Source organism: Lampetra planeri, unplaced genomic scaffold (genome assembly GCF_965212315.1).
Source record: "Lampetra planeri unplaced genomic scaffold, kcLamPlan1.2.h2 scaffold_228, whole genome shotgun sequence".
NCBI classification, from domain to species: Eukaryota; Metazoa; Chordata; class Hyperoartia; order Petromyzontiformes; family Petromyzontidae; genus Lampetra; species Lampetra planeri.
Window position 1 is genome coordinate 5,284 of NW_027615054.1, and position 25,990 is coordinate 31,273.

At 48.2% G+C, this 25,990-nt stretch overlaps 1 protein-coding gene and 1 long non-coding RNA gene across 2 annotated transcripts; both read left to right on the forward strand.

The window, feature by feature from the left end:
- The first annotated feature begins 344 nt into the window (after window positions 1-344).
- LOC144740543 (uncharacterized) lies at window positions 345-3,352 on the forward strand. Its single transcript, XR_013589660.1, has 4 exons — window positions 345-477; window positions 1,203-1,284; window positions 1,964-2,133; window positions 3,322-3,352. It is a non-coding gene; the product is annotated as an uncharacterized LOC144740543 (long non-coding RNA).
- Window positions 3,353-3,654: 302 nt separating this feature from the next.
- LOC144740537 (uncharacterized) lies at window positions 3,655-6,487 on the forward strand. Its single transcript, XM_078623380.1, has 4 exons — window positions 3,655-3,658; window positions 3,994-4,096; window positions 4,753-4,977; window positions 5,980-6,487. The coding sequence occupies exons 1-4, from the start codon at window positions 3,655-3,657 to the stop codon at window positions 6,485-6,487; spliced, it is 840 nt and encodes a 279-aa protein (XP_078479506.1).
- The last annotated feature ends 19,503 nt before the right edge of the window (window positions 6,488-25,990 follow it).

Here is a 25,990-nt window from a genome sequence, read left to right on the forward strand (position 1 = left end):
TCCAAGTCACATGACTCGAGTCCACACCTCTGCTTTTTACAACCCCACTCTTTATCTAAACCACAATCATGGCATGTACAATTTTTACAAATGCTGGAATAAGGTGCAATATAAATCGATATAATATACAAAATATAAGTGGGCAGATGTTCCATCTGATTTGGTTTATCAGCAAATAGACCTAAACCCAAACAGGATTAATGATGAATAATAATATCGGTCATGAACGTGCATGGACAATAGTATTATTGTCCTTATCAGAATGAGCATAGCATTGCAGGATGGTACTGATGCTACAAACGTCGTTGTTGTTGCTGCTGCCGCTGCCTCTCTCACAGGGAGAGTCTCCAGCAAGTGATTGAAGAAGCAGGGCTCCGGGGCTTGGACATGGCATTAATTAAAGCATACACCAGGGAAATCCTCACATTCCTGAAGCATATGGAGTTAAAGGAGGCCGTCCACGCAGCCATCAGGCCAGTAAGTGAACATGGTGTTCAATGCGTCTTTGGAGAAGAGTCGTGTTGTACCTCACAAGGTTCATGTGTTAGGCCTGTGTCTATTTGGAAGTAGGCAGGGTCACAGTAAAACTGGTGAAGATGATCCGGTATAAATTATGACTTTGGTGAAGAGGCATGTCTCTATTGGGTCTCACCACAGAGAAAACTGGCCACATTGATCACGGCGTTGGCCAAAACTTGGGAGACATGAACCGGAGCTAAAACGACAATTTTCAAAAAATATACCTAATGCGTATTTTGACCTGTTGGTTGCCCGTCAGCTTCGATTTTGCGAATGGAAAGCTATGAAAGGCAAATGCATGGTGGAAAGCATCACAGAATCCATGCACGTTGTCGATGATTTTTCGGGATTCATAAGCAGGCTCTCATACAGCTGTGCACTTCATTCAGCTCTACTGTTGGAGCAATGGTGATCAGTTGTCGATAGCACCATCCCCTTTTACTTCGACAATATCTCAGTTATTAACACGCGTAAGCCACTCGCATCTCTCATCTTAACGAACTTGAACCCCAGTGATAGCTGTCAGAAAACAGCGATTGTCGCTGTGACTGACGCTTGGCAAGAGCGCGCCACCTCTTCTGATTCCCCTGTTTAATCTGTATTGTGGTACATGATCGATCCACTGCTGGTTGAATTCTATCAACATAACCTCTGTGTGTGAATCCCTTCTGCCTCTCTTCTAGAACAACATCATGGTCAAAGACACCGTGGCTGGCACCATTAGGGTCATGGATTTTAAGACCAGCTTTACTGTGGGAAGTCAACGTGAGTGACCTCATCTGCGTGTGCCCAGCCACCGCATCCCCAAGCAGCTTTTGATCAGCCAGATAGATAGGGCTAAACGGGCATTGCACGGGCTAGAGAACATGTGACTGATGTGGTACAGAAGGATGTGGAGCTGATTGAACTTGCCAATGACTGGTACCAGCAGTGTCAAGATCAGCCTCTATGGAGGAGGCTTGTGAGGGACCCTGCTGGGTAGTTGGAGGCAGTTTCCCTCACAGCATTGAGCGGAGCACCGGGCGGCTTAAATGTAATGAGGTGGCACAGTGGAGAACACAGTTGGTGCATCTGCCAGTTATCTCAGTCAACCCATGGGACCTGGGTCTGTCCGGTGACCACCTACCAGTGGGCCTTCGACACTTCACGTCTTACAAGTACACCTAGCATGGCACAAGCACCATGTTGACGTCACCACCACTTCGTGGTGAATAGCGGTTGTTGTAAATGTGCATACCTATGTCTGTCTGTGTATGTGTTTGAGTGTCCTGCGTGTGTCCGTTGTGTATGGGGTCTATGTCTGTCTTTGTGCGAGTGTCTGTGTGTGGGCATCTGTGTGTGAGCATCTGTGTGTGCGTATCTATGTGACTGCATGTGTGATGACGATGCTGTTAAAGGCTAAGCGAGCACAGTGCATGTATTTTTTGTTGTTGTGATTGTGCAGCCAGACACGGTGATGCCCTGCCATACATAGCTCCGGAGATGTTGCTGGGCTATGATTTAACCTGCACTGCCGACATTTGGTCACTGGGCTGCATGGTAGCAGAGATGGCCACTGGAAAGCAATTATTCCAGCCCAACAACGAAGACGATTTTCTTCTGTCCTGCATGGAGGTATTTCGCACAATGTCCGCTCGTGGGTTAGGGGGGGCCGTATGGTGATTTGGCGAATTATAGCTGTTTGTGCTGTGTGCGTGTTTACACGTGCGTGTGTGTGTACATGTGTATTTTGTACATGTGTGTACACGGTAGTGTAGCGGTTAACACGGTGCGCTACGAACCTGGAGACCCAAGTTCTATTCTGGCTCTCAGCCAACACGTGACGATTATCTGAACCGGTCGTGGGCCTCCCCTAGGTCGACTCAGACTCCAATGAGTACTTGGTGCAGTGTAAACATCACCACTAGGGAGAAAAAGGCGGCCAGGAGTGGTGTTGGCCACCCACCCCCCTCGTGTGGCGTGTCAGCCTTCAGAGGTGCTCCTCGCTAACATCACTTGCCCCAAGTCTGTTTAGGTTATACCGGGGATCTTTGTCTTGTACATGTGTGTACACGTGTTTGTCTTGTCTATGTGTGTGACCAAAAGTATGTTAAAGCTATATGGGGGATATTTGTCTTTGCCTTTGTGTATAGAATGTGTGGTGCAGTAGTTAGTGCACCGCGCTGTGCTACAAACCCCAGCAGAGACCCGAGTTTGATTCCCACTCATGGCCACTGCCACCACCAGCATCGGTGGCAGCAATTGATCCTCATGGTGGTACACCAGGGTATCAAATAATACAAAATGGCCGAGGCAATTAAATATTTTATTTCTGGGGCACTTTTTTTCCAGGGGTGTACTTAACTCCGCGACTGGGGTACCAATCAATGCGAAATCAGTGCTACTCCGCGATGTCGAAACACCAAATATTAGCATTAAAAAATCCGTTTTCGAAAAATTAAACTTTTAAGAGTGCATTGTGTACAGCTCGTTGAGATGAGTCGATTACCGCATCGCCGACCATCACCAGACTAAAAATGACTGCATCACGGACATTATGCGAGAGCCGGGGAACTATGGTACCCTGGGGTACCGCACTGAGGTTCAATTATCAGAACTGGTCCCGAGGCCTCTCCTAGATCAACTCCGCTTCAAATAAGTACCTAGTTTGGTGTGTGACGTACCTGGGGCGATGTGATCAACCATGCCCTCGTGTGCCACAGTTCCAGCCTCAATACATGCTGCTACCTGCTTACAGCACTTGCCCCAACAGTCTACTGAGGCTTTAAGATTGACCTCTGTCTTTGTCTGAACCGTGTGCAGAGGCTGGGTGTGCCCCCAAGAAACTTCATACGTGCTGCTCCTTACGGATTGATATACTTTGGTAAGTTAAAAGGGGTGGCTTGGGGCTGTTATTGCGTAATTCCAACGGAGTGATGTTTTTTTTTCTGAGTAGAAGGGTTGGTAGGTGGATGGGTAGATGGATGGGTAGGCATGTGCGTGGCTGTGAGGGGGTGGCGGGGATAAGTTTCAAAACAACACCCTACCTCAAAGGTGGTGCCGGTCGGTAACGCTGTGGTAAGCACTGCCAAGGGATGGAAGGTCAATTTCAACATGCAATTCCCCTCATGGGGCTTGTAGCCACCACTGAGACCAATGGGTGCGAGAGGCTGGTAACCCCTCCACCTTAAATTTAATTACCACAGCCAGTCATCTCAATCAGTCAACCCATGGTACCGGAGTCTGTCCCATGACCTCCTGCCAGTGAGCTTTTGACACTTCAGGTGGCCTTAAAGTGCACATAGCCTGGTACAAGCGCCATGGTGATGTCACTGCCACCGAGTGACAAATGGCGGTTATTGTTGTTGAGTAGGCCGTGGGGGGTTGGTTAGGTGAGTGGGTTGGCGAGTGGGTGGGTGGATAGGTGGGTGAGTGAGTGAGTGATGTGGTTTGTAACTATGTATATCTCTCTTCCGCTGTGCATGGCCCCTACAGGTGGTTGGAAGAAACCATACAGCCTACCGGGGAGCTTCCCACTACACTCTGTGCTCAACAGCCAGGACACGGAGTTTGTGGACTTTATCAGCCGCTGCCTCCAGTAAGAACTGCCTCCTCTCCCTCTTCCCCTTGCTGCCCCCCACGAGGATTCCCCATCACTCAATCTCCTCCAAATTATTGGTGATCACTCTCCATCGATCACCAGCTCCACCCTCTCATTCTTACTCATCTCCTGGGCCCAGAGTTGGTGGACTGTGTCCATTGTTGCCTACAGTAGATACAGTAAGACAACCTCCTGCCTGCCCATTCCCCTCTCCCACGCCTCCCCACAAGGATTCTCAAAACAGTCACTCTCCTTCAAGTAATCGTTAGAGACACCCATAGGCCCCCATTTTTTTCTTCGTCTGATCCGAAAGTCCAAAATTTGAATCACAAAACTCTACATGTGGAGAATGTGGTACGTCTGGGTCACGTCGTCACCGCTGAGCCATATCACAAGAGGTGGAGCTGATCTGGTACAGGAGGATGTGGAACTGAGTGAACCTGCCGATGACCTGTACCAGCAGTGTCAAGATCGGTGTCTGTGGAGGCCCATGAAAGATGGGCAGTGGCAGGCTAAGTGCATTTTTAGGCTACTGGGCAGTGGAGTACTCCCCGCTGCTGGTGAAAATTCCTGGACCTCGTGGAAGAAGGGAAGAAACGTAAATCCTTGAAACGTGCCTCTCACCACGTGTGCCCCCGCGTGCCTCTCAACAGATGGGATCCAAATCTTCGGATGACTCCCACTCAGGCGCTCGCACACAGTTGGCTTCAGGGCATGGCCGAGGTCCATGATCAAGGGGCAGCCACGGCCACAACCAGCACCACCATTACCACCGCTACCACCACCGCTGCTAGCAGTGTGCAGGGCCTGATAGGGCTGAGATCCAGAGAAGAGGGCTCCGTAGAATACGATGCAAAGTCTGGAGCCGCTGAGCCACGGTAAGCAACTCTGCATGTGTCCTGTGTATGTGTTTATTATTTTTTTATCATTATTACTATGCTTGTTTACCCAGAATGAACATCATTGAGTCTCAAGACAAAATATTCAAGAGGGCCCTGCCAAGTTTTGTTCGCAGTAGGGAACAAAGTTGCTGTGTGTGATCCCAATTGAGTGCTTTAGAGGTCGATTTTGATCCAAGACCAGTGGTATTGTATTTGTGGGTTCAGTTTCGGGGAAGAAGCTGCTGAACCCAGAGGAAACCCATGCGGAACGGGGGGAGAACCCAAGTGCATTCCAGCCTACCCCACGTGTACATTCATCTGTAGACCGATTTATTTTCCATAATTGGTTTGTGGGTGAGCCCACATAACCATGCGGCCAAATCTTCACCATCTAACCCTTCATTCACCGTAAAATGCGTTGAGGTGCAAGATGTGATATGTAAGTGCCTCATTGCGTTGTAAAGCACTCTGAGATGCCATCGAAGTCAAGATGGGCAGCTTTATCTAACACGAATCACCATCAGATATTTTTACAACAATCGTGCATGGGTGATGCGGCCCTAGCCGCAGCACTCTTGATGGTTATTACTGCCATGACAGGATGTCAATACATGATGCACCCTCTCCTTTGCAGTGGATGTTGAAGATCTCCCCTAAGTTCGTTCAAAACGAGTAGGCCATTGTGTGCCAGGGGTCATATTTTCCCCAATTAGAATATATCATGAAAACAAAAAGAAATCATGACAAATGACTTAGTTGTATTTACAAAGCAACGCTGCCTGCTACTGTGACACTACAGCAGACTGTATGAGACACAGTGGCACATTCCTTCGTGATAATCTTGTCCCATCAGAATGACAGCTCTGACATGAAACGTACTCAATTTTTTTCATTGTTATTAAGCTCGGTTTAATCTGCCACACCAACGGGAGATGGGGAGGTGACTGCAATCTCTGTCATAGCAAAAGGTGGAGTCGTGTCGTGCGTGTGTCTTCACAGAGTGAAACCGGTGCAGCCCACCTCACTTGCCCAGACCTCTGAAGAGGAAACAGAGGTTGTGGTGGAAAATGAGGGAGACCAAAAGACTGAGGTGGAGGAGGAAGAGAAAACGGAGGAACAGGATCAGGAGACAGAGGAGGAGACAGAGGAGGAGATGGATAAGGGGGGAAATATGGTGGAGGAAGAGAAGATGGTGGTGGAGGAGATGATGGTGCAGGAGGTTGAGAAGTTAGAGAATGAGGTGACGGACGTGGAGGAGGAAGAGGAGACGGAGGAGACGGCGGAAGAGGAGCCGGAGGAGGAGGAGCCGGAGGAGACGGAGGAGCCGGATAAGGGGGGAAATATGGTAGTGGAGGAGATGATGGTGCAGGTGTTTGAGAAGTTGGAGGAGGAAAAGGAGATGAAGGAAATGAATAAGAAGCGAGGGTGCATGGCTCGTGTGGGGAGAGCAATACGCTCACTTCTCCGCCGCGTGCTACTGTGCGGTGGCCGGTCCACCCCACAGTAGGGGTGGTAGTGGTGGTGGTCGTACATTTGTGTAAACCACGAATGCTATCACCACACCACCCACCCTCCCCCCGTGATACACATTTTTAGTCTATTAGTGTAAATATTTTTAGTCTATTTCTGTATATATTTTGTCTATTGCTGTACATATTTCCTTGGATACAATGCATTTAATAAACCGTCCTAATTTAATCACATTTTTGTTCAGAGTTACATTATTGATAATTGGTTCTTTACCCTTCTATCTGGCAACAAAACTGACACCTTTTTACAAGGAGTCATGTTTGCATAGACCGCAATACCTGCAGTCATAATACAAACAAAAGAACATAACTCTGATAATGTGCACTGTCCTTAAAGTTGATTGATCCACACCCGAGACAGCTTTCCTTAGAGCCTAGTCTCATATGGGTTGGACCAGATGACGCCAAAAGGCGCACAACTCAAAGACAATGCACCATCAGAGTATGAGAGCTCGGGGCAAGCATCTACACTATGGGAACCTCATTTGCCAGTAAAAATATGATAATTGGTTCTTTACCCTTCTATCTGGCAACAAAACTGACACCTTTTTACAAGGAGTCATGTTTGCATAGACCGCAATACCTGCAGTCATAATACAAACAAAAGAACATAACTCTGATAATGTGCACTGTCCTTAAAGTTGATTGATCCACACCCGAGACAGCTTTCCTTAGAGCCTAGTCTCATATGGGTTGGACCAGATGACGCCAAAAAGTGTTATGTAATTCTTTCATTTCGTAGCATTATGTCATTGCTTGTTTTATATGCTGAGAGCTTGTTTTTCCCCATGTTTCTATTGCTAGTTTTCTTCATTTAAGTTGATTTCATGAGTTTTTTACTGTATGTACTTTATTTAACACAATTCTACTTCAGTTGCTTATGCACTCAGCCCAGTATCAAGGAGGATATCTGTGTTGTGTCCAGCCCCATGGCAAGGGGGGGTATCTGTGTTGTGTCCAGCCCCATGGCAAGGGGGTATCTGTGTTGTGTCCAGCTGCATGGAAAGGGGGGGTATCTGTGTTGTGTCCAGCCCCGTGGCAAGGGGGTATCTGTGTTGTGTCCAGCCACATGGCAAGGGGGGAGTATCTGTGTTGTGTCCAGCCCTGTGGCAAGGGGGGTATCTGTGTTGTGTCTAGCCCCGTGGCTAGGGGGGATATTGGTCATAATCAACGATTTTTGGGTTTAGATCGCGTTATTTATAAATGTGTCGTAACCCTCCACCACCCGACACGGCCAATCAGTAAAAAAAAAGTGTCACGTTGACAAAAGACAAATAGTTCACTGCTTTAGCCCACCGGTGTGTTGAAGCGTGAAACCACAACATTTACAATTTGAGTACGACGTTTCGCTGGTAATTGCATCCAGCATCATCGGGCAATTCGCCAGAATGGTGAGGCTCTGCTGTGTCTCCCGTTCTTATATAGAGCAGCAGCAGGGTGACGTCATCATTAACTCATTAACTCATCAGGTGCAAAGATTTGAGGGGGGGGGTTATTGTAATTATATACTTGATTAGTAATAAGGCTATTGTTACGATGCGAGTTGTAGATTAGTAATCATTTGGAATGTGTTCTATTGTGATTATGCTACATTAATAATCAGTTAGTGCTTGTTTCCCTTATAAGGAATTGTAATGCATCTTATTTAATAATACGCTTCCAGGCCGCACTAAGCCTGTAGCTGTCTGAGCGATTAAAGTTATTTCTGTTTCTCTCAATCTCAATGGATTCTCTAATTAGTCTTTGCCAGTAGTAACTAGTTTTACACAACACTTCAACGTTGTCAAAATCAATTGAGTGTCCCTGTTGGCAAGCATGTTCTGCCACTGCCGACAGTTGTGTTTGCGATAGTTTAATATTTCTCTGGTGTTCTTTTAGTCTTACACTAACGTTACGCCCTGTCTGTCCAATATAGCATCTGTCACATATACAATTAATCCGATATACACCTTCTGTTGATAATTTAGGTAATTCGTCTTTAGTGCACGTTACTAGTTGTTGAATTTTGTGTACTGTACCAAATCTTACTGTAATGTTTTGCTTTTGCAAAACACGGGCTAATTTGTCAGTTACTCCTGAGATAAATGGTATTTTTATTGTTTTAATAATCTGATCGCTTTCAGCAGTGTTGCTTTGCGATCGTGATTTGGCATTTAGTGCTCTGTTAACTTGAGCATTATTGTAGCCATTCTGTCTTAGTGCTTCTTTAACATGTTTAATCTCTCTCACTAAGACTAAAAGAACACCAGAGAAATATTAAACTATCGCAAACACAACTGTCGGCAGTGGCAGAACATGCTTGCCAACAGGGACACTCAATTGATTTTGACAACGTTGAAGTGTTGTGTAAAACTAGTTACTACTGGCAAAGACTAATTAGAGAATCCATTGAGATTGAGAGAAACAGAAATAACTTTAATCGCTCAGACAGCTACAGGCTTAGTGCGGCCTGGAAGCGTATTATTAAATAAGATGCATTACAATTCCTTATAAGGGAAACAAGCACTAACTGATTATTAATGTAGCATAATCACAATAGAACACATTCCAAATGATTACTAATCTACAACTCGCATCGTAACAATAGCCGTATTACTAATCAAGTATATAATTACAATAACCCCCCCCCCTCAAATCTTTGCACCTGATGAGTTAATGAGTTAATGATGACGTCACCCTGCTGCTGCTCTATATAAGAACGGGAGACACAGCAGAGCCTCACCATTCTGGCGAATTGCCCGATGATGCTGGATGCAATTACCAGCGAAACGTCGTACTCAAATTGTAAATGTTGTGGTTTCACGCTTCAACACACCGGTGGGCTAAAGCAGTGAACTATTTGTCTTTTGTCAACGTGACACTTTTTTTTTTTACTGATTGGCCGTGTCGGGTGGTGGAGGGTTACGACACATTTATAAATAACGCGATCTAAACCCAAAAATCGTTGATTATGAACAATATTGGTCGCGAAAGCCTACGTGTTAAACTGGGGATATTGGTGTTTTGCGATGATGCCTACTCACACCTTCGTCTCCTTCGTCAGGTCCCCGGCCTCCTTCTACCTGCAGCCCGACGAAGCGCTTGGAAATTTCCTACCCACGTGACCATCACCGCTCTGCCCCTCGCCTCTGCGGCTGCTCGGCTCATCTCCGTGTGCGCGATGATGCGTGGTGACATGTTTATTGCATTTCTCTTTTTTTATACTAACTGCTATAAACTAAACTTTTTTATTTTAAGTGCCTACTGAACTATATAGCTATTTTTCAGAAGTGACCTGGCTACTGTAATAAAAGACTCCGTTGGTCACTGTTGGTCTCCTTTGGCCTTTTATTTAGTTTCTTTCTCCGCACCCCGCTGGTCCTGTCCGCAGACCAGCGTCGTCTAGCGCGCGCCCCGCACGTGCGACCTCATCGGCTCCTCCACTCTTCCTCACACCCCGCTAGTCCTGACAGGGGACCAGCGTCTCCTCGCGCGCGCCCACGCACGCTCCTCCGTTAGCTCCTCCACTCCCGCACTCCGCTGGCCGACGGCGTGCTGAAGGTCCTTCGGCCACGTGGCCGATGGCGCGGATCTCCTCTCGCCACCCAACGTGGCTCAGCCTCTTTACTCCCGCAACTGACCCCGATTTCTTCCGAGCTCCCACTTATATCCTCTCCCCCACGTGACCCTGACTCCTCCCCTTCCGGATCGTCAGATACGGCCTTCCCATACTGCCCTGCTGGCTCCACCCCCATTCACCTCGCTTCCAATTGGAGCCGAGGTGAACGGCAGCCCCTCCCACATGCCCCCCATACCGGGCTCCGCCCCCCAATAACCCGGGCCGTGTGATTGGGCCAGAGCCCAGCAGCAAACCCCATTTATGCTCTCATTTCACTACAAATAATAGTTCAACGAAGGGGCTTATGTGCAAATTTTAATTAGCCAAATACTATTAAGGCATCTTGAATCTAAATGTAGAGGGGAAAACCAGAGGACCCAGAGAAAAATCCACGCGACTGCGGAGGGAACATGCAAACTCCAAATTTACAGCAGGCGTCAGGGTCGGGATGGAACCCACGCCCTCCTGTATACCACGCCACCATGACACTATACTGCCAGCCACCGTCCAACATTCACAAGGTTCAGAAATTCCCTTCGCGGCCTGCGGAACACGCTGCAGATAAAGTTATATAGGGCGGGCACAGAGTACCCACAGTTCCCAGTGTCCACCCCCTACCCACAAGCCTCACCCTTCCCTACCCACAAGCCTCGTCCCTCACCACTCCCTTATCACAATCCTCACCCTTCCCTACTCCCTACCCACAAACCTCACCCATCCCCTACCCACAAGCATACAGGCACCACTCGCGTGGGCGCAACGTGCACAGGTGCAATGCAGGCAGGCCTAATACATAGTGGCATTGCTCAAGATTGCTTTATCAGATCCTCAGTAAGTCTGCACTCCAGCTAACATTGTAGATCGCGGCGCAGACAGCCGAGTTAAATGGAAGCGCTAGAGTTTGCTCTACACGGAGCGTTAACGGCCCGCCTCCATTTCGAGCATGCGTGGAAGCGTGCTCAGCAGCGTCAAAGCGAGCCGCCGTGAGTTGGGCAAGAACGTTGACAGCCCTGACCATGTGGAACGTGGCTCGTTCAGATGGCGCGGCGACTCTCGATCGCGAGCTTTCACTCTAGCGGCGTTGTGACTCGTTGGGGCCGCTCCGTGTCAATGACCCGCGGCGGTCTCGACTGTTGCCCAGCCCAGGACTCTGGGCCTCAATAGCCTATGCAGAGCCAACGCCCTCCAAAACGTTGACCTGCAGCATGTTGCGTGGCCGAAAGGGAATTGCTGAATGTTACGAGGAATGTTGGACCAGTGGCTCGTGGTATGGACTCGAGAAACAAGTTTTCCATTCATGAAAAATGTAACGTGATCTATTTGGTGTTTGAACATCTTAAGACATGTTTTATTGCCAGAAAGGGTAAAACTTATTGTTATTCTTTATACTTCGAAGCTGACAACAAGGTCCCATGACAAGTTAAAAAAACAATTCCACAAATGACTAAACTCCCTAAGTCTTCGTAACAGCCGTGCTTCATTGCTTTGTGTAGCAGCGCCACCGTGTGGATGGAGCCTCATAGCACTTGGAGTGTGGCATTTTTTTTATTGTGTGTGGACATCGCGTTGCAGCCTGTGTGTGCGGGGCGTGCAGGCTGAAGGAAATGCTGGAGGAGCGATTTGGTGGGAAGCCTCGGCCGCTCTACCCTGAGCGGCCGCTCGCGCAGGGCGGCCGCGGCGCTAGTGTCTGGCACCACTGCACCTGGGCCACGGCCCGAATCCAAAGCCTCCGTTCTGACGGTCAGATTCAGGTCTGTTCCCGTAGTCGAGTTCACGTTTAAATTTATGCTGGGCAATGAGTTGATTGAAACCTATAGATGTAAAATAGCAGACAGGTCACTTCTGTCACCAGGCCTTTTAGCTGCGTTCCAACCAAGGCTTTTTCTATTTCCACACCTCCGATTAGCACAGTTGGCTATGTACGGTGCGAAAGAAGTTCAACATAAATATTCATAAGTTTGTTTACCCCAAGAAGACCTCAAGCTTTCACGACCATTATCCATAATCGAGGTTTTTGGGTTGGACGACGTAAATATAAATGTGTCGTTAAACCCGCCACCGCGCAACACTGCCAATTACTGTAGTAAGGTTTGTCACGTAATCAAAACGTGCTAATTCGTTACTAGTTCAGCACACTGGTGTGTTCGAGAGTAAACCCCCAACATTTACAATTCAATACTCTTTGGTTCTTTTGGTAAAGTCATGTAGGTATAAAATAAAATTTACAATTCGAGTACGACGTTTTGTCAGTAATTCCAACTCACATCAACAGGCGATAGCCAGGGTTGTTAAGAGCGAAGCAGGAGGATTTCTCAAGAGATAAATGTGATGTCTCACTTGTGGGGCAATTAGGCCGAAGGCCGGGGGGGGGGAGGTTATAAATGCATATAAATTACAATGGATATCCAATATCGGTTGGGTTATTCATAGGATAATCAACAGACATACATTCACATTATGCATGCACACCATGCATATCCATCCTGCCGTTTTTGGTTGCAAGAAAGACGGGTTTTTTGTATTCCAGCGTTCAGATAGTTGCCCAGTACCAGTTACGTTGCCATGGCGTGTTGTAGGCTGAAGCATTGACGCTAGAGGATGACCGAAACTGAATTTCTGGTTTCGGCCGAAACCGAAACCAGACCGAAAGTTAAATATTGGCTTTTGGCCGAAACCGAAGCCGAAACCGAAAGTTGAACTTCACTTTCGGCCAAAACCGAAAGTTTAACTACACTTTCGACCGAGACCAAAACAGAAAGGTTTATAACCGAAGTTACCGAACACAAGATTTATGAAATACTAGCTTTACTACCCGGCTTCGCCCGGGACTTGGATTCACCACGGCCGGCTGCCTTTGTCTCCCCAGTGGCGATGTTGACACACCACTTACTGGTTTGAGGCTGAGTCGACCTAGGGGAGGCCCAGGACCAGTTCAAATAATCGTCACCGGCGGTGGCCATGAGTGGGAATTGAACTTGGGTCGTGGGGTTCGTAGCGCAGCGCGCGAATCGCTACGCAGTCGCTGCCCCCCCCTACATACACACAGGATAAGGACAAAAATCCACCATGTAGCCTGTGAGACTGTAGGGGGCAAGTGCTGTTAGCGAGTACCTATGAAGGCCGGCATGGCACATGAGGGGGTGGGTGGCCAGCACCACGCCATGTTCGTAGCGCTAAGCGCTACACATGCGCGGGTGACATGACAGATGTGACGTCACAGCTCGCTTGCCGTGCAAAATATATGCATTATTGCACCCCCCCCCCAAAAAAAAATAATACCAAAGTGTATGCATGGTGTACAGTATGGAAAGTACCCACATGGCAAATTTAAAGTTTGTTGCTTGTCGGGAAGTACGCTAAACATTTTGAACAGACACATTCACAAATTTTCATTTTTTATATATAGGTCATGATGCAATGCTACTTTAATAAAAAAATTATCTAGTACTAATCATTCAGAGCCTGCAGTAAGAGTCGTTAAATATCAAATCTTTAGGTGTTACTTAGTAATTATATCTAAACAAACGAATGTTGTAGTTAAGAAATACCAGTTTTTCCGCATTCTCGCCCAGCAGGTTGCTGTTTCTTGCATCAGAATCGACTTTAGTGATTAACTGCTCCGTTTATTAAGTTTAATTTTCTACTTCACTCAGATTCGTAATTTTGTTATCACTAATTCGCTACGTAACTATTAACTAACTGAGTAACAATATTGTCAGATTTCGATTTAAAGCTTTCGTGACTGCAGGGATTCATCTTCTTGGTTCTTTCGGTAAAGTCACATAGAAGGGAAATAATAAAATAATAAAAATAAAACATAATAAAATAATTCTCACGACGTTTCGGCCACAACGCAAGCAGCTGTCCTCAGGTGAAGAATTCTTCATTTTTTTATTATGTTTTATTTTTATTATTTTATTACTTCCCTTCTAAGTGACTTTACCGAAAGAACCAAGAAGAATATTGTCAGACTTCGAATCTCGGTATCAACACGCGTGTAGACTGAAGAGAACGCAACACATAAGCCAAGGCGGGCAGGCGGCTGGGAACAGACAACAATGGCACTTTGTTGTCGTCCCGCCAAAGAGACTCCACCCACGGATGCAAAAGCAGGCTGCCGTCTGTTGACATTAACAGACCATCGTTGCGGCTGTAACCTCGCTCCCAAGCTGCTGCTGATGTGTTTTTGCAGCCTATCGCAGGATTGCCTAGCGCCGACTGACCGGCCGATAGGCAGAGAGATAAACGTAGCACTAGCGTTATATTCTAAAAATAGATCTTCGGTTGACCGAAAGTCAATATCAGTTTCGGCCGAAACCGAAAGTAAACCGAAAGTAAAAAATGTACTTTCGGCCGAAACCGAACGTATGTCGAAAGTGGCCATTTGCCAACTTTCGGCACCGAAACCGAATTTCGGTCGGCCTTTACTTTACGCATCACCTCTGTGCGACCGACTGGGGATCGCAGCAACTTGAAAAGGTGATCAAATGTTCAAGAGGGGTTGGTATGAATCCTATTGCTATTTTGGACTTACCTTGGAAAAACAAAACCAAGCATGTGTTTATCAAAGGATTATTCAATATTGGGCCAAAAAAGGATTGTTGATTACAGTAGACTCTCCATTTTCCACACTAATGACCGGGAGGATGGCCACGGATAATTCAAAATCGTGGATAATCCCAAATATTCATCTTCCGTGGATCTCTATGCCAAAAACCACTAAAGTATAGTGGTATAAGTTATGTTTAAGTTAAGAAAATTGAGTTGGTTAATGAATTAAACTAAAATTGTAGAACTCACGATAGATCGATGCGCGTGCTCAATGATAACAATTTCCTGCTCCCACGCAGACGACTCGGCCCACAAAGGGGACAGCAGCAGAGCCACGTCAATCAACATCAATCATTGCAATGGACAATTTTACGTGATTGCATTTACTGATCTGACCGAGGTGGTGGCACGTGCCTGTAAACTCATGGGGCTGAAAGGTGGCAGTATAGAAAGTTGGGGCACGTGACTTGTCTGTGCGGCCCTGTGAATGTTGTCCCCTTGTGCTCGTGGGCTTTCGCTCATTACTCAGTGCTACAAAGCAGTGGCAATGGGAGCCAAGTACAGTAGACTCTCGATTATTGGCGCTAATTAGGGGAGGACGGCTGCACTAAGACCCATAGAATCATACACAGACACACAGCCTCACACAGACACCCATTGACTCACACAGAAACCCAAAGACTCACGCAGGAACAATATACTTGCACAATGACCCATAGAATCTCACACAGACACACAGCCTCATACAGACACCCATTGACTCACACAGATACCCATAGACTCGCACAGAAACAATATACTTGCACAAAGACCCATAGACTAACACAGCGACCCATAGACTCACACAGAGACCCATACACCCACATAGGGACAATATACTTGCACACAGACCCATAGACACCGAGACCCAATGACACACACAGAGAAAAAAATCCCACAGAGACCCATAGACTCACACAGATACCCATAGACTCACACAGAGACCCATAACCTCACACATAGACCAATACACCCACACATAGACCCATACACCCACACAGAGACCTATAGACTCAAACATATACCCATAGACACACACAGAGACCCATAGACTCACACAGAGACCCATAAACTCACACAAAGACTATACTTGCCCAAAGACCCATAGAATCACAGGAAGACACATTGGCAAACACAGAGACACATACTCGCACAGAGACACAGACACCCATTGACTCACACAAATACCAAAGACTCACACGGGGACAATATACTTGCAAATAGACTCATAGAATCTCACACAGAAACGCAGACTCGCACAGAGACACAGACACCCATTGACTCACACAAAGACCCAAAGACTCACAGGGACAATATACTTGCAAATAGACCCATAGAATCTCACACAGACACACAGACTCACACAGACACCCATTGACTCACACAAAGACCCATAGACTCACACAGAAACAATTTATTTCACAAAAAACCCATTGACTCACACAGAGACCCATAGACTCACACAGAAACAATATACTTTCACAAAAACCCATTGAATAACACAGAGACACAAATACACACACAGACCCATGGACACACACAGGGACAATATACTTACAAAAAGACCCATAGAATCGCACAGGGACATTAACTCACACAGAGACCCATAGACTCACACAGAAACAATATACTTTCACAAAGACCCATAGAATCATACACAGACACACAGCCTCACACAGAGACTCATAGATTCACACAGGGACAATATACTTGCACAAAGACCCATATAATCACATAGAGACCCATAGACTCACACAGAGACCCATAAACTCACACAAAGACAATATACTTGCACTAAGACACAGACTCACACACAGACACACAGCCTCACACAGACACCCATTGACTCACACAGAAACCCAAATACTCACTCACTGGGACAATATACTTGCAAATAGACCCATAAAATCTCACACAGACACACAGCCTCACACAGACACCCATAGACTCACACAAAGACCCATAGACTCACACAGAAACAATATACTTTCACAAAAAACCCATTGACTCACACAGAAACCCATAGCCTCACACAGAAACAATATACTTTCAGAAAAAACCCATTGAATCACACAGACACATAGACATACACACAGACCCATAGACTCTCACAGGGACAATTTACTTGCACATTGTCCCATAGAATCACACAGAGACACATAGACTCGCACAGGGACAATTTACTTGTACCTTTCAAATATACTGCCACCACCTCCTCCTCTTGTTTGCCTGTCTCATCAACATATATTCCATCCTTAAATTTATATTAGGCTAGGGAATTATACGTGAGGTAAGCCATGTTTCAGACAGACAGAAGATGTCTGGATAAAGATGATTGAATTAAATCTTGAATTGCTCAAATGTTGCTTTCTGGCCTCTAATATTGATGTGGGCAATGCCAAACACCCTGTCGGTATTTTAAATCTATTAAGTTACATGGTGAGTGATGGGGAAGGTGTGGCACTAATGCAACCAGGATTGGTTTGAACACCCAACATAATCAACAATATAAACATTGATTGTATTAGAATGTATTTTCTACTAGAGTGCCATCCTAAATGGCGTTTTCTGGCATATAGAGAGGTATGTTTGTGATTCATATTTAAGCTTCATATAACAGGAGGTTACGTATGAAAAAAATATGAATTGTAGAATATTGAAGATTGCAAGAACAAAATGAACATAATATAGGAGATGCATTGTTTGAGAAAGTATGTGGGTTTGTTGTGTCTGATGAATGAGGTCACATTGTCAGAGAATTTGATGGGTTGGCTGACAATGGGGTAAAAAGACAGCTGATTTACTGGGTGGGAGACCAGCAGCAGTCTGCTCTACCGGTCCTAAACAGCCCAGTAGCAGCACATACAGCAGCCAGGGGAGGACCTCTTTCGAGTGGGAGCTCATCCCAGGGTCTTGACCGCGATCTGACAGCTGAGCTCGGGTGGGTTGAAGATGCGCATGAGGTCCCCAAGCTGGTGGAGCGGCACGCCGCCCATGCAGCTGTAGTGCCATAGATGGGCCACACTTACAAGCAGTGGTGGACAGAGCCCATCTGCAGGTAGCTCGAACCCCCAGGGGAGGGGCCACTGTACCAGCCCAAGAGGGGCGGGGCTTGCTGGGGGCTCTCGGATCCTAGACAGCTAAGCCCCTTGGCGCCACCAATGGGGGGGCTGTGTGTGCTCTGTGGGGTATCTGGGGGCACGCACAACCCCACCCCTCGATGGGCAAGCGGCATAAAAGGGCCGCTCTCTGGCCGATCGGGGCCAGTCGCAGCTCAAGACCCGAAACCAGCCAGCTTAGGACCCTGGACCCCCTCGTCCCGCATGTCCTTGTAAGGGCCGGGACGCTGTGCGGGCCAGTGGTGGGACTCTGGGACTCCCAGCTCTACGTCCTTGTAAGGGCGAGTTCCGAGGAAGCCAGAGTCTAGACCCGCACCTTGGCTGGGTCGGGTCAGGTAGCCTCCCCTAGGGTAATTGTATCCGGAGGACCCCAGAGCGTAGCTATAGTCAGGTACGCTAAGAGTAGGCTGTGTCGCTAGGCTGTGTCGCTAGGCTGTGTCGCTAGGCTGTGTCGCTAGGCTGTGTCGCTAGGCTGTGTCGCTAGGCTGTGTCGCTAGGCTGTGTCGCTAGGCTGTGTCGCTAGGCTGTGTCGCTAGGCTGTGTCGCTAGGCTGTGTCGCTAGGCTGTCTACCTAGGCTGTCTACCTAGGCTGTCTACCTAGGCTGTGTACCAAGGCTGTCTACCTAGGCTGTCTACCTAGGCTGTAACAGAGTATCAGGACTGTTGGAGTGTTGTATTACAATAAAGAAGTTACCTCTACTGTCTCCGGAACCCATTACACAGCTGCTGCTGGATAACTGGATGCGCATCTTGGCCGCCAGCTGCTCGGCCTCACTGCACGTGCGGCCCAACATCGGCTCCACGCTGAAGCCATTGTTGAGCAGCAGTGACACGAGCAGCCGGGCCGTGAGCCCCATGTTGAACACCCCCCACATTGGGCAGCCTGGCTCCCTCGCTTTGTCTCTCCCAGCTCCTCATCCTGGTCCCAAGCTTGAGTCTCTCCCAGGGGTCCCAGGTGATGGTGATGACTGGTGGTGCTGGTTACTTTTATTGTTGGTGACTGGTGGGGGTGATTGGTAGTGAAGATGACTGGTGGTGATAGTGACTTCGTGGTGACTGATGGTTACTATTGATGGTGGTGGCTGATGGTTGTGCTAGCGGTAGTGTAGAGGTTAACTCGCTGTGCAACATATGTATCGATCCGAATTCGATTTCTGCTCATGGCCAACGACAGTGACGATTATCTGAACTGTTCCTGGGCCTCCCCGACGTCGACTCAGCCTCCAATGAGTACGTGGTGTGGTGTGTAAACATTTCCACTGGGGAGAAAAATGCGGCCAGGCGTGTTGCTGGCCACCCAACGTCGTGTACTGTGCCGGCATTAATAGGTGATCACTAACAGCACTTGCCTCAACAGTCTGTTAGTTAAGTATATACGGGGGATCTTTTTTTAATATGATGATGAGCATGATGGTGGTGATGTCTAATAGTGCTCCAGTGTGATGATGGTGATGACTGTAACATAGTGATTGAGATGATGACGCAATGGTGGTGGTTGGAGGTGACTGATGAATGTTGCTGTTGTGATGGGCCTGTCTCCTTGTCACACTCACCTCTCTACTCAAACGTACTCACCTGGGTCTGTCTCCTTATCACACTCACCTTTACTTATGTAATAAAGGTCGTGGAAGCGACTTCTGGAATCCAGCCTTTATTTGTCTTTCGTTCACAACACTCCTATCTTACTCCTTCACGCTGCTGACAGGCAGCGTGAGAGGGAGAGAGAGAGACGCGCGCGGCCACGTGGCAGCCTGGACCCCGCTCCAGCGTGGCCTCACCCTCCGTTCCAGTTCTGACCACGTGTTGTCCGTCTCCACCCCTTTTAATACCCGGGTCACGTGGTACCTTTCCACCAATCCTGGTTAACCTCTATGGAATCTTCTAGACTCCATCGTACGCTCCCAGGACCACGCCCCTGACTCGTCCCCCCATTGGCTGTGGCTAAAGCCAGCAGAACCAATCCTCTACTTACAGATGTCACCTTCACATTACGTCAGGGCCACGCCCCTAGACTTCCCCCCATTGGCTATGGGCCAGGACCGGTAGAGCCAATCATCGTAACGAGGTGTGATCCATCAGCAACCCGGATATATCCTCACATTACAATTACACTCGTGTCTCTACCCATACTCATCTGGATCTGTCTCTGTCAAACCTCTCTACCACGCTCACTCACCCTGGGTCTGTCTCACTGTCACACTCACCTCTCTACCCACACTCACTCACCTGGGTCTGTCTCACTGTCACACTCACCTCTCTACCTACACTCACTCACCTGGGTCTGTTTCCTTGTCACACTCACCTCTACTTACACTCGTGTCTCTACCCACACTCATCTGGATCTGTCTCACTGTCACACTCACTTCTTCCCACGCTCACCTTGGTCTGTCTTACTGTCACACTTACCTCTCTACCCACACTCATCCGGGTCTGTCTCACAGTTGCTGCTCATCCTCCCGTCGTCAACACTGAAGTATTTCCGAACAACACGCGGTTCAACCCGAAAGCACTTCAGAGAGCTACATGGGCTCAAACCTCAGGCCCTACACAGTTCTGTGATGCGTCTTATTTTTATTATCTATATTATGTGTGGCAAAGGCATGTGGCAGACTAAAAAATAAAACACAAGGCTGTCCATACAGGGTGTTAGGCCTGGTGCAAATCACAGTGTGGGCCCCCCGACGCCTTCAAACTCAACCGGAAGTTTTACATCTGACTCCTCTATGACATTGAAGCGCAGGACCCCCCCAATGCTCGCGTACACATTGCAGACCTCCTAGTAAATCCATGCTTTGACGTGGACCTCCCCACGCCGTGCAGGTCGAGGAGGTTAGTTGACTGAATGTTGCCATGTCACTCCGTGTGGGATGGGGAGGGAAGCTGCTGCCTCGGGACCAGTTTAGACATCGCTCATCTCTGATGTTGACCTTGGCCAAGAATCCAACGTCGATTTGCTGGGTTCACAAGGTGGCATGCTAACCGCTGTACAGGAGCTCAATGGTCCTGTGTTGCATCACAGGACCAATGAGAGATGGTGATGAGTCGGAGACCTTTATTCAGCAGATGATGGTTGATGAAGATGATGATGGCAAAGTTGACTTATTTCACCAGCTACTGAACATTAACCCGTGTGTTTGTAACAAAGCCCTAGGTCCTCTGCCACTCCATCGCAAATCGCACATTGGCACAGCTGGTGGTGGTGGTGGTGGCGGAGCATCGCGTGACGCCGGCGCTGCGAGTCTCGGCCCCACAGGGCGCTGGCTGGGCCGGGCGGAGGAGCCGCGTGAGGAAGCATGTCACCCCCTGTACCCAGGCATGGTGAGCATGCAAGCAGCAGTCCTGTGTTGGCAAGTGCTGTTAGCGAGCACCATGAAGGCCGGCACGGTGCATCAGGGCTGTGGCCAGCACCATGCCAGATTTTCTATGTCTTTAAGCAAGTGCCTTTAGTGAGCTTCAGGTACTTTTTTTTACTCCGAGTCAGGTTGGACCCACCAACCCGGTTGTCTGCGTGAAGAGCGGTAGTGCAGTGGTTAGGGCGCTGAGCTACAAACCTGGGAGCCCAAGTTTGATTGCTGTCCACGGCTAACGTTTAATTTCGGTGGTGATTGATATGAACTGGGCTTAGGCCTCTCCTCAGTGTGGTGTGTCACAATCAGCACTCCGGTGACAACGGCGTTGGGGCGTGGTGCTGTCCACCCACCCCTTCGTGCGCCGTCTCAGCCTTCATAGGTGTTGCTCACTAAAGGCACTTGCCTCAACAGTTTGTTAAAGCTATAAAGGGGATCTTTGTTTTTGTAGGTGTGTGTATGTGGGGAGTGGTGGCATAGCGATTACTGCTCTGGGCTACGAACCCGTTGACCCGATTTTGGATCCCACCTATGGCTAATCGCAGTGACGATTATTTGATTTGGTCTTGGGCCTCCCCTAGGTCGACTCAACTTTAAAGGAGTACATGGCGTGCTGTGTAAACATCGCCACTAGGGATTGAAAGGTGGTCGAACGTTGTGCTGGCCACCCGCTTCGTAGCGTGCTTGCTAACAACACTTTCCCTAAAAGTCTCGTGAGGGCTATATACGGGTTTTTTTTGTACGTGTACAAACATGCTTCTGAGATGAGTGTATGTCAGAGACAATGATCTATAATAATGTTGTTACGTCTTACAGCTGGAATTGATCAATTACATGGAGAACCACATTACAACCAGGTGATGGTTTATTTTGTGCAGTCCATGACGACCAGGCTGAGACCATTAACCGCTAGACTTGAGAATCTGCTTTGATCACAGGCGGCTGCCTGGATTCAAACTGAGGTACTCCGTGGTGCCAGTTTAGTGCTATGACCACGAGGTCACTGGGCCGCGTCTAAACATGCCCCCCCCCCCACGTTATATACATTAGCAGCAACCTGTTTAGTGAGCAGCAGCATTCTTTGAATATTTTGCCAAAGCAAATTGGATTGTGGAGCAGTGGCACAGTCCTGCAATTGTTTTATCTTTAATCCACCACACATCTTGCCGCACGATTGTGGCGCACCCGATTTCATTGCTTGGTGGACAGAGGCAGGAGGATTTAAGATACTCAATAATTCGTTTCAACTGCTGTGCCAGATGGTGGAGCAGTGGGGCAGTGGAGCACAGGGGCCGTGGGGCAATGGGACAGTGGAGCAATGGGGCAGTGGAGCAGTGGCACAGTGGAACAGTGGATTCATGGGGGAGAGGAGGGGCGGATTTGTCGTTAAGAAGGCAAATCGCCTGAATGTTTTCCCACCACCGCTTGTATGTGCTCTGAAGAAGGACCATTTCCCAAAACGTCTCATTGTGTCCTTGTACCGCCGCACACACAGCTGGGACACCGCACGCACAAGCCAAGGCACATTTAACCAACCCAGGAAGCACAAGCAATGCAACGTTATGCTGTGTCCTCAAAGGTTGATTTCACAAAGTTTATGGTAACAACAATAGTATTTATATTCATTATTAACAGGGTGGCCTTGAAACTTGGTACGTGCAGGTTTTGTTCATTGTCTGCACCTGACCCCTCCCGCTCTCTCACCCTGGGTCAGCTGCCCCTTCCATGTCCTGGAAACCATGGCAAGGTCATCCCATGAGGACTGCCTGGATGAAAACCAGCATGGAAGGGGCCCAGTGTGGGGTTGGCTATGCTATTGGGATAGTCCCGTGTGTGTGTGTGTGTGAGGTGTCCTGGTAGCAGTCATTCTCTCCTGTAGTCCTGGCATCTGCTGCTCAGCTTCATTCCCCAGCTGTGGTCCCAGTGGCACCGTCTATCTGGGGAACCGTGTGGTGTGTGTGTGGTGTGTGTGTGGCGTGTATCATGGGGTGGGTGGGTAGTGTGGTGATAGCGGTCATGGTTGGCACCAATCCACGACCACCCCTACTGGGCGGTGAACCTGCCGCCACAAAGCAGCACGCGGCGGAGGAGTGAGGTGATTGCTCTCGCCATGTGAACGAAGCCTCCTCGCTTCCTCTTCTTTTCGTGCATCACCACCTCCTGCACCTCCTCCATCTTCTCCTCTGTCTCATCCTCCATCTCCTTCTCTTCATCCTCCACCACCATCTTCTCCTCTACCTTCTCTTCCTGCTCCACATTTGTGTTCATTTCCATCTTCTCCCCCTTCCCGACCACCATCTCTTCCTTCATAATCTCCTCACCTTCCTGCAGCACCATCTCCACCACCATCTTCTCTTCCTCCTCCACCACCATTGTTTCCCCTTTGTCCATCTCCTCCATCTCCCCCACCACGACCATCTGTTCATCTTTTGTTTTGTCCTGGTCCTCCACCTCCATATTGTCTTTATCCTCTCCCTCCGTGTTCTCCATTGTCTCCATCACAATCTCGTCCTCCTTTGTCTTCTCTTCCTCCGATTTCTCTGCCTCTACCTCATCCTCCATCATCTCTTCCTTCACCACCTCCTTCACCTCCTCCTTTGTCTCCACCATAACCTCTGTCTTTGCTTCAAAGGCCTGGATGAGTGAGGAGGAGGGCTGCGCTGGTTCAAATCTGTGAAGAGACAAAACACGGCACCGTTCCAACTTCCTGCTATGGCAGACATCGCCATCTCTCCATCGTCCGTGTGTGGAATGTGTGGCGGATTAATCTGAGCTTAATATAAACAGCAATAACGACATGGCCAGTGAGTGCTTGGTATTGGCGCTGTCATTCTCATAGCTCAAGGCTATCCTTGAGGTAGGTGCAGCTGTCTCACACAGACTGCTGTAGTTTCAAAGTACTGGGTGGCGTTGCTGTGTAAATTTAGCTGAATAATTTGTCGTGAAATGATTGTTTATATGAATATTCTAATTATTCCCTTGAACATAATGGCCTACACATTTAAAATGATATCGGTGGAGTTTTTGAAAGTCCGCTGTGATGGAATGGATGTGTATCTTTGTGGTTAATGCGGTGGCAGTAATAGCAAGGGCGAGAAGCAAGATCTGAACTGTAAGTGGTGAACGTTGAGTGCGCTACCTTTTGGCCGCATCAACCCATCCACGATTTCGGAAAGATATCTGACAGTGATTTGTGGTCGAAAGAGCCGCCTCCCTTAACGTCGAAGGCATCTCAGAGTGCATTGCACGTGATGAGCCACTCACATCTTGCATCTCTCGTCCCAATACATTTGAAATTGGACACCCCTCCCAGTGGTAGCTGTCTCTGTACATTACAAGGCAACTTGGAAGCTGGCCTGGAGACAGGCCTTAGACTGCCAAAATATCACGATGGATGGAGGGTTACATGGTGAAGATATGGCCGCATCATTATGTGGTCTAACCCAGACACTAATTATGGAAAATATATCTGTCCATAGTATAGCCGAATGTACGCGTTTGGCTTGCTGTGTCTATGTATTTGTAAATGTGGCAGGGCTGGGGCATCTGTGCCTCACAGCAAGAGAGACCTGGGTTTGATTTCCATGTTTGGCCATATTCTCTCTCTGGAGTGTGTTGCCCCCTATTCTGGAAGGGTGCTGCAGCTTTCTCCCTGTAACTGATCCACACAAGCAATGCAAATTGCCTAATTTGGATCAAAAACAGTAGCAACTTCATTCCCTACTGCGAGCAAACTTGACAGGACCCTCCTGAAAAAAAGTCTTGAGACTTCGTAAGGCTCGTCCTGAGTAAAACAAGCATAATAATGTTTAACACGTAGGCTTTCGCGACACTTTTTTACTGATTGGCCGTGTCGGGTGGTGGAGGGTTACGACACATTTATAAATAACGCGATCTAAACCCAAAAACGTTGATTATGAAGCATAATAATACAGAAATAAACACACATAGGACACATGCAGAGTGGTTTACCATGGCTCAGCGGCCCCAGAGTTTGCATTCTCTTCTTGGAAGTCCTCTTCTCCAAAGCTCGGAGCAATCGGGCCCTGCACAAGAGTGGCAGAGGCGACGGTGGCGGCGGTGGTGGTGGGGCTGCTGGCGGTGCTGCTGTTGGTGGTAGCTGTCCGGATCCACTGTTGCTTCATCTTGGCGAGGCACTGCTCCTCCACAAGATGCTTTTCCTCTACAATGTGCTTTTCCTCCATGAAGGGCTCCTCCTCTTGAAGTTTCACCTCAACAAGGCACGTCTTCTCCATGAGGCGCTTCTCCTCCTTGACCCACTTCATGTTGGCAAAGCGCTTCACCTCAGTGAGGTAATTTACCCTGGTGAAACGCTTCTCCTCCAGACGCTTCTCCTTGAGACGCTTCACCTCACGAAGGCGTTTCTCCTCCATGAAGCTGGTCTCCTCAATGAGGCGCTTTTCCATGAGGCATTTCACATTATTGAGGAGATTGTCTCTGAGGCACTTCTGCTGTGTGAGGTGTTTCACCCTGGCGAGGTGCTTCACTTCAACGAGGCGCTTCTCTTCAATGATGCACTCCACCTCCTTGAGACACTTCTCCTCCTGGAGACGCTTCACCTCTCCAAGGTACTTCACCCTGGCAAGACGCTTCTCCTCCTGATGCTTCTCCTCGATACACTTCGCCTTGCAAAGACGCTTCTCATCCCTGAAGCACTTCACTTCAATGAGGTGCTTTTCAATGAGGTAGTTCTTGAGTAGATTGTCTCTGAGGCACTTCTCCTCTGTGTGGTACTTCACCCTGGCAAGGCGCTGCACCTCAATGAGGCGCTCCTTTTCCATGGTGCATTTCTCCTTCACAAGGTGT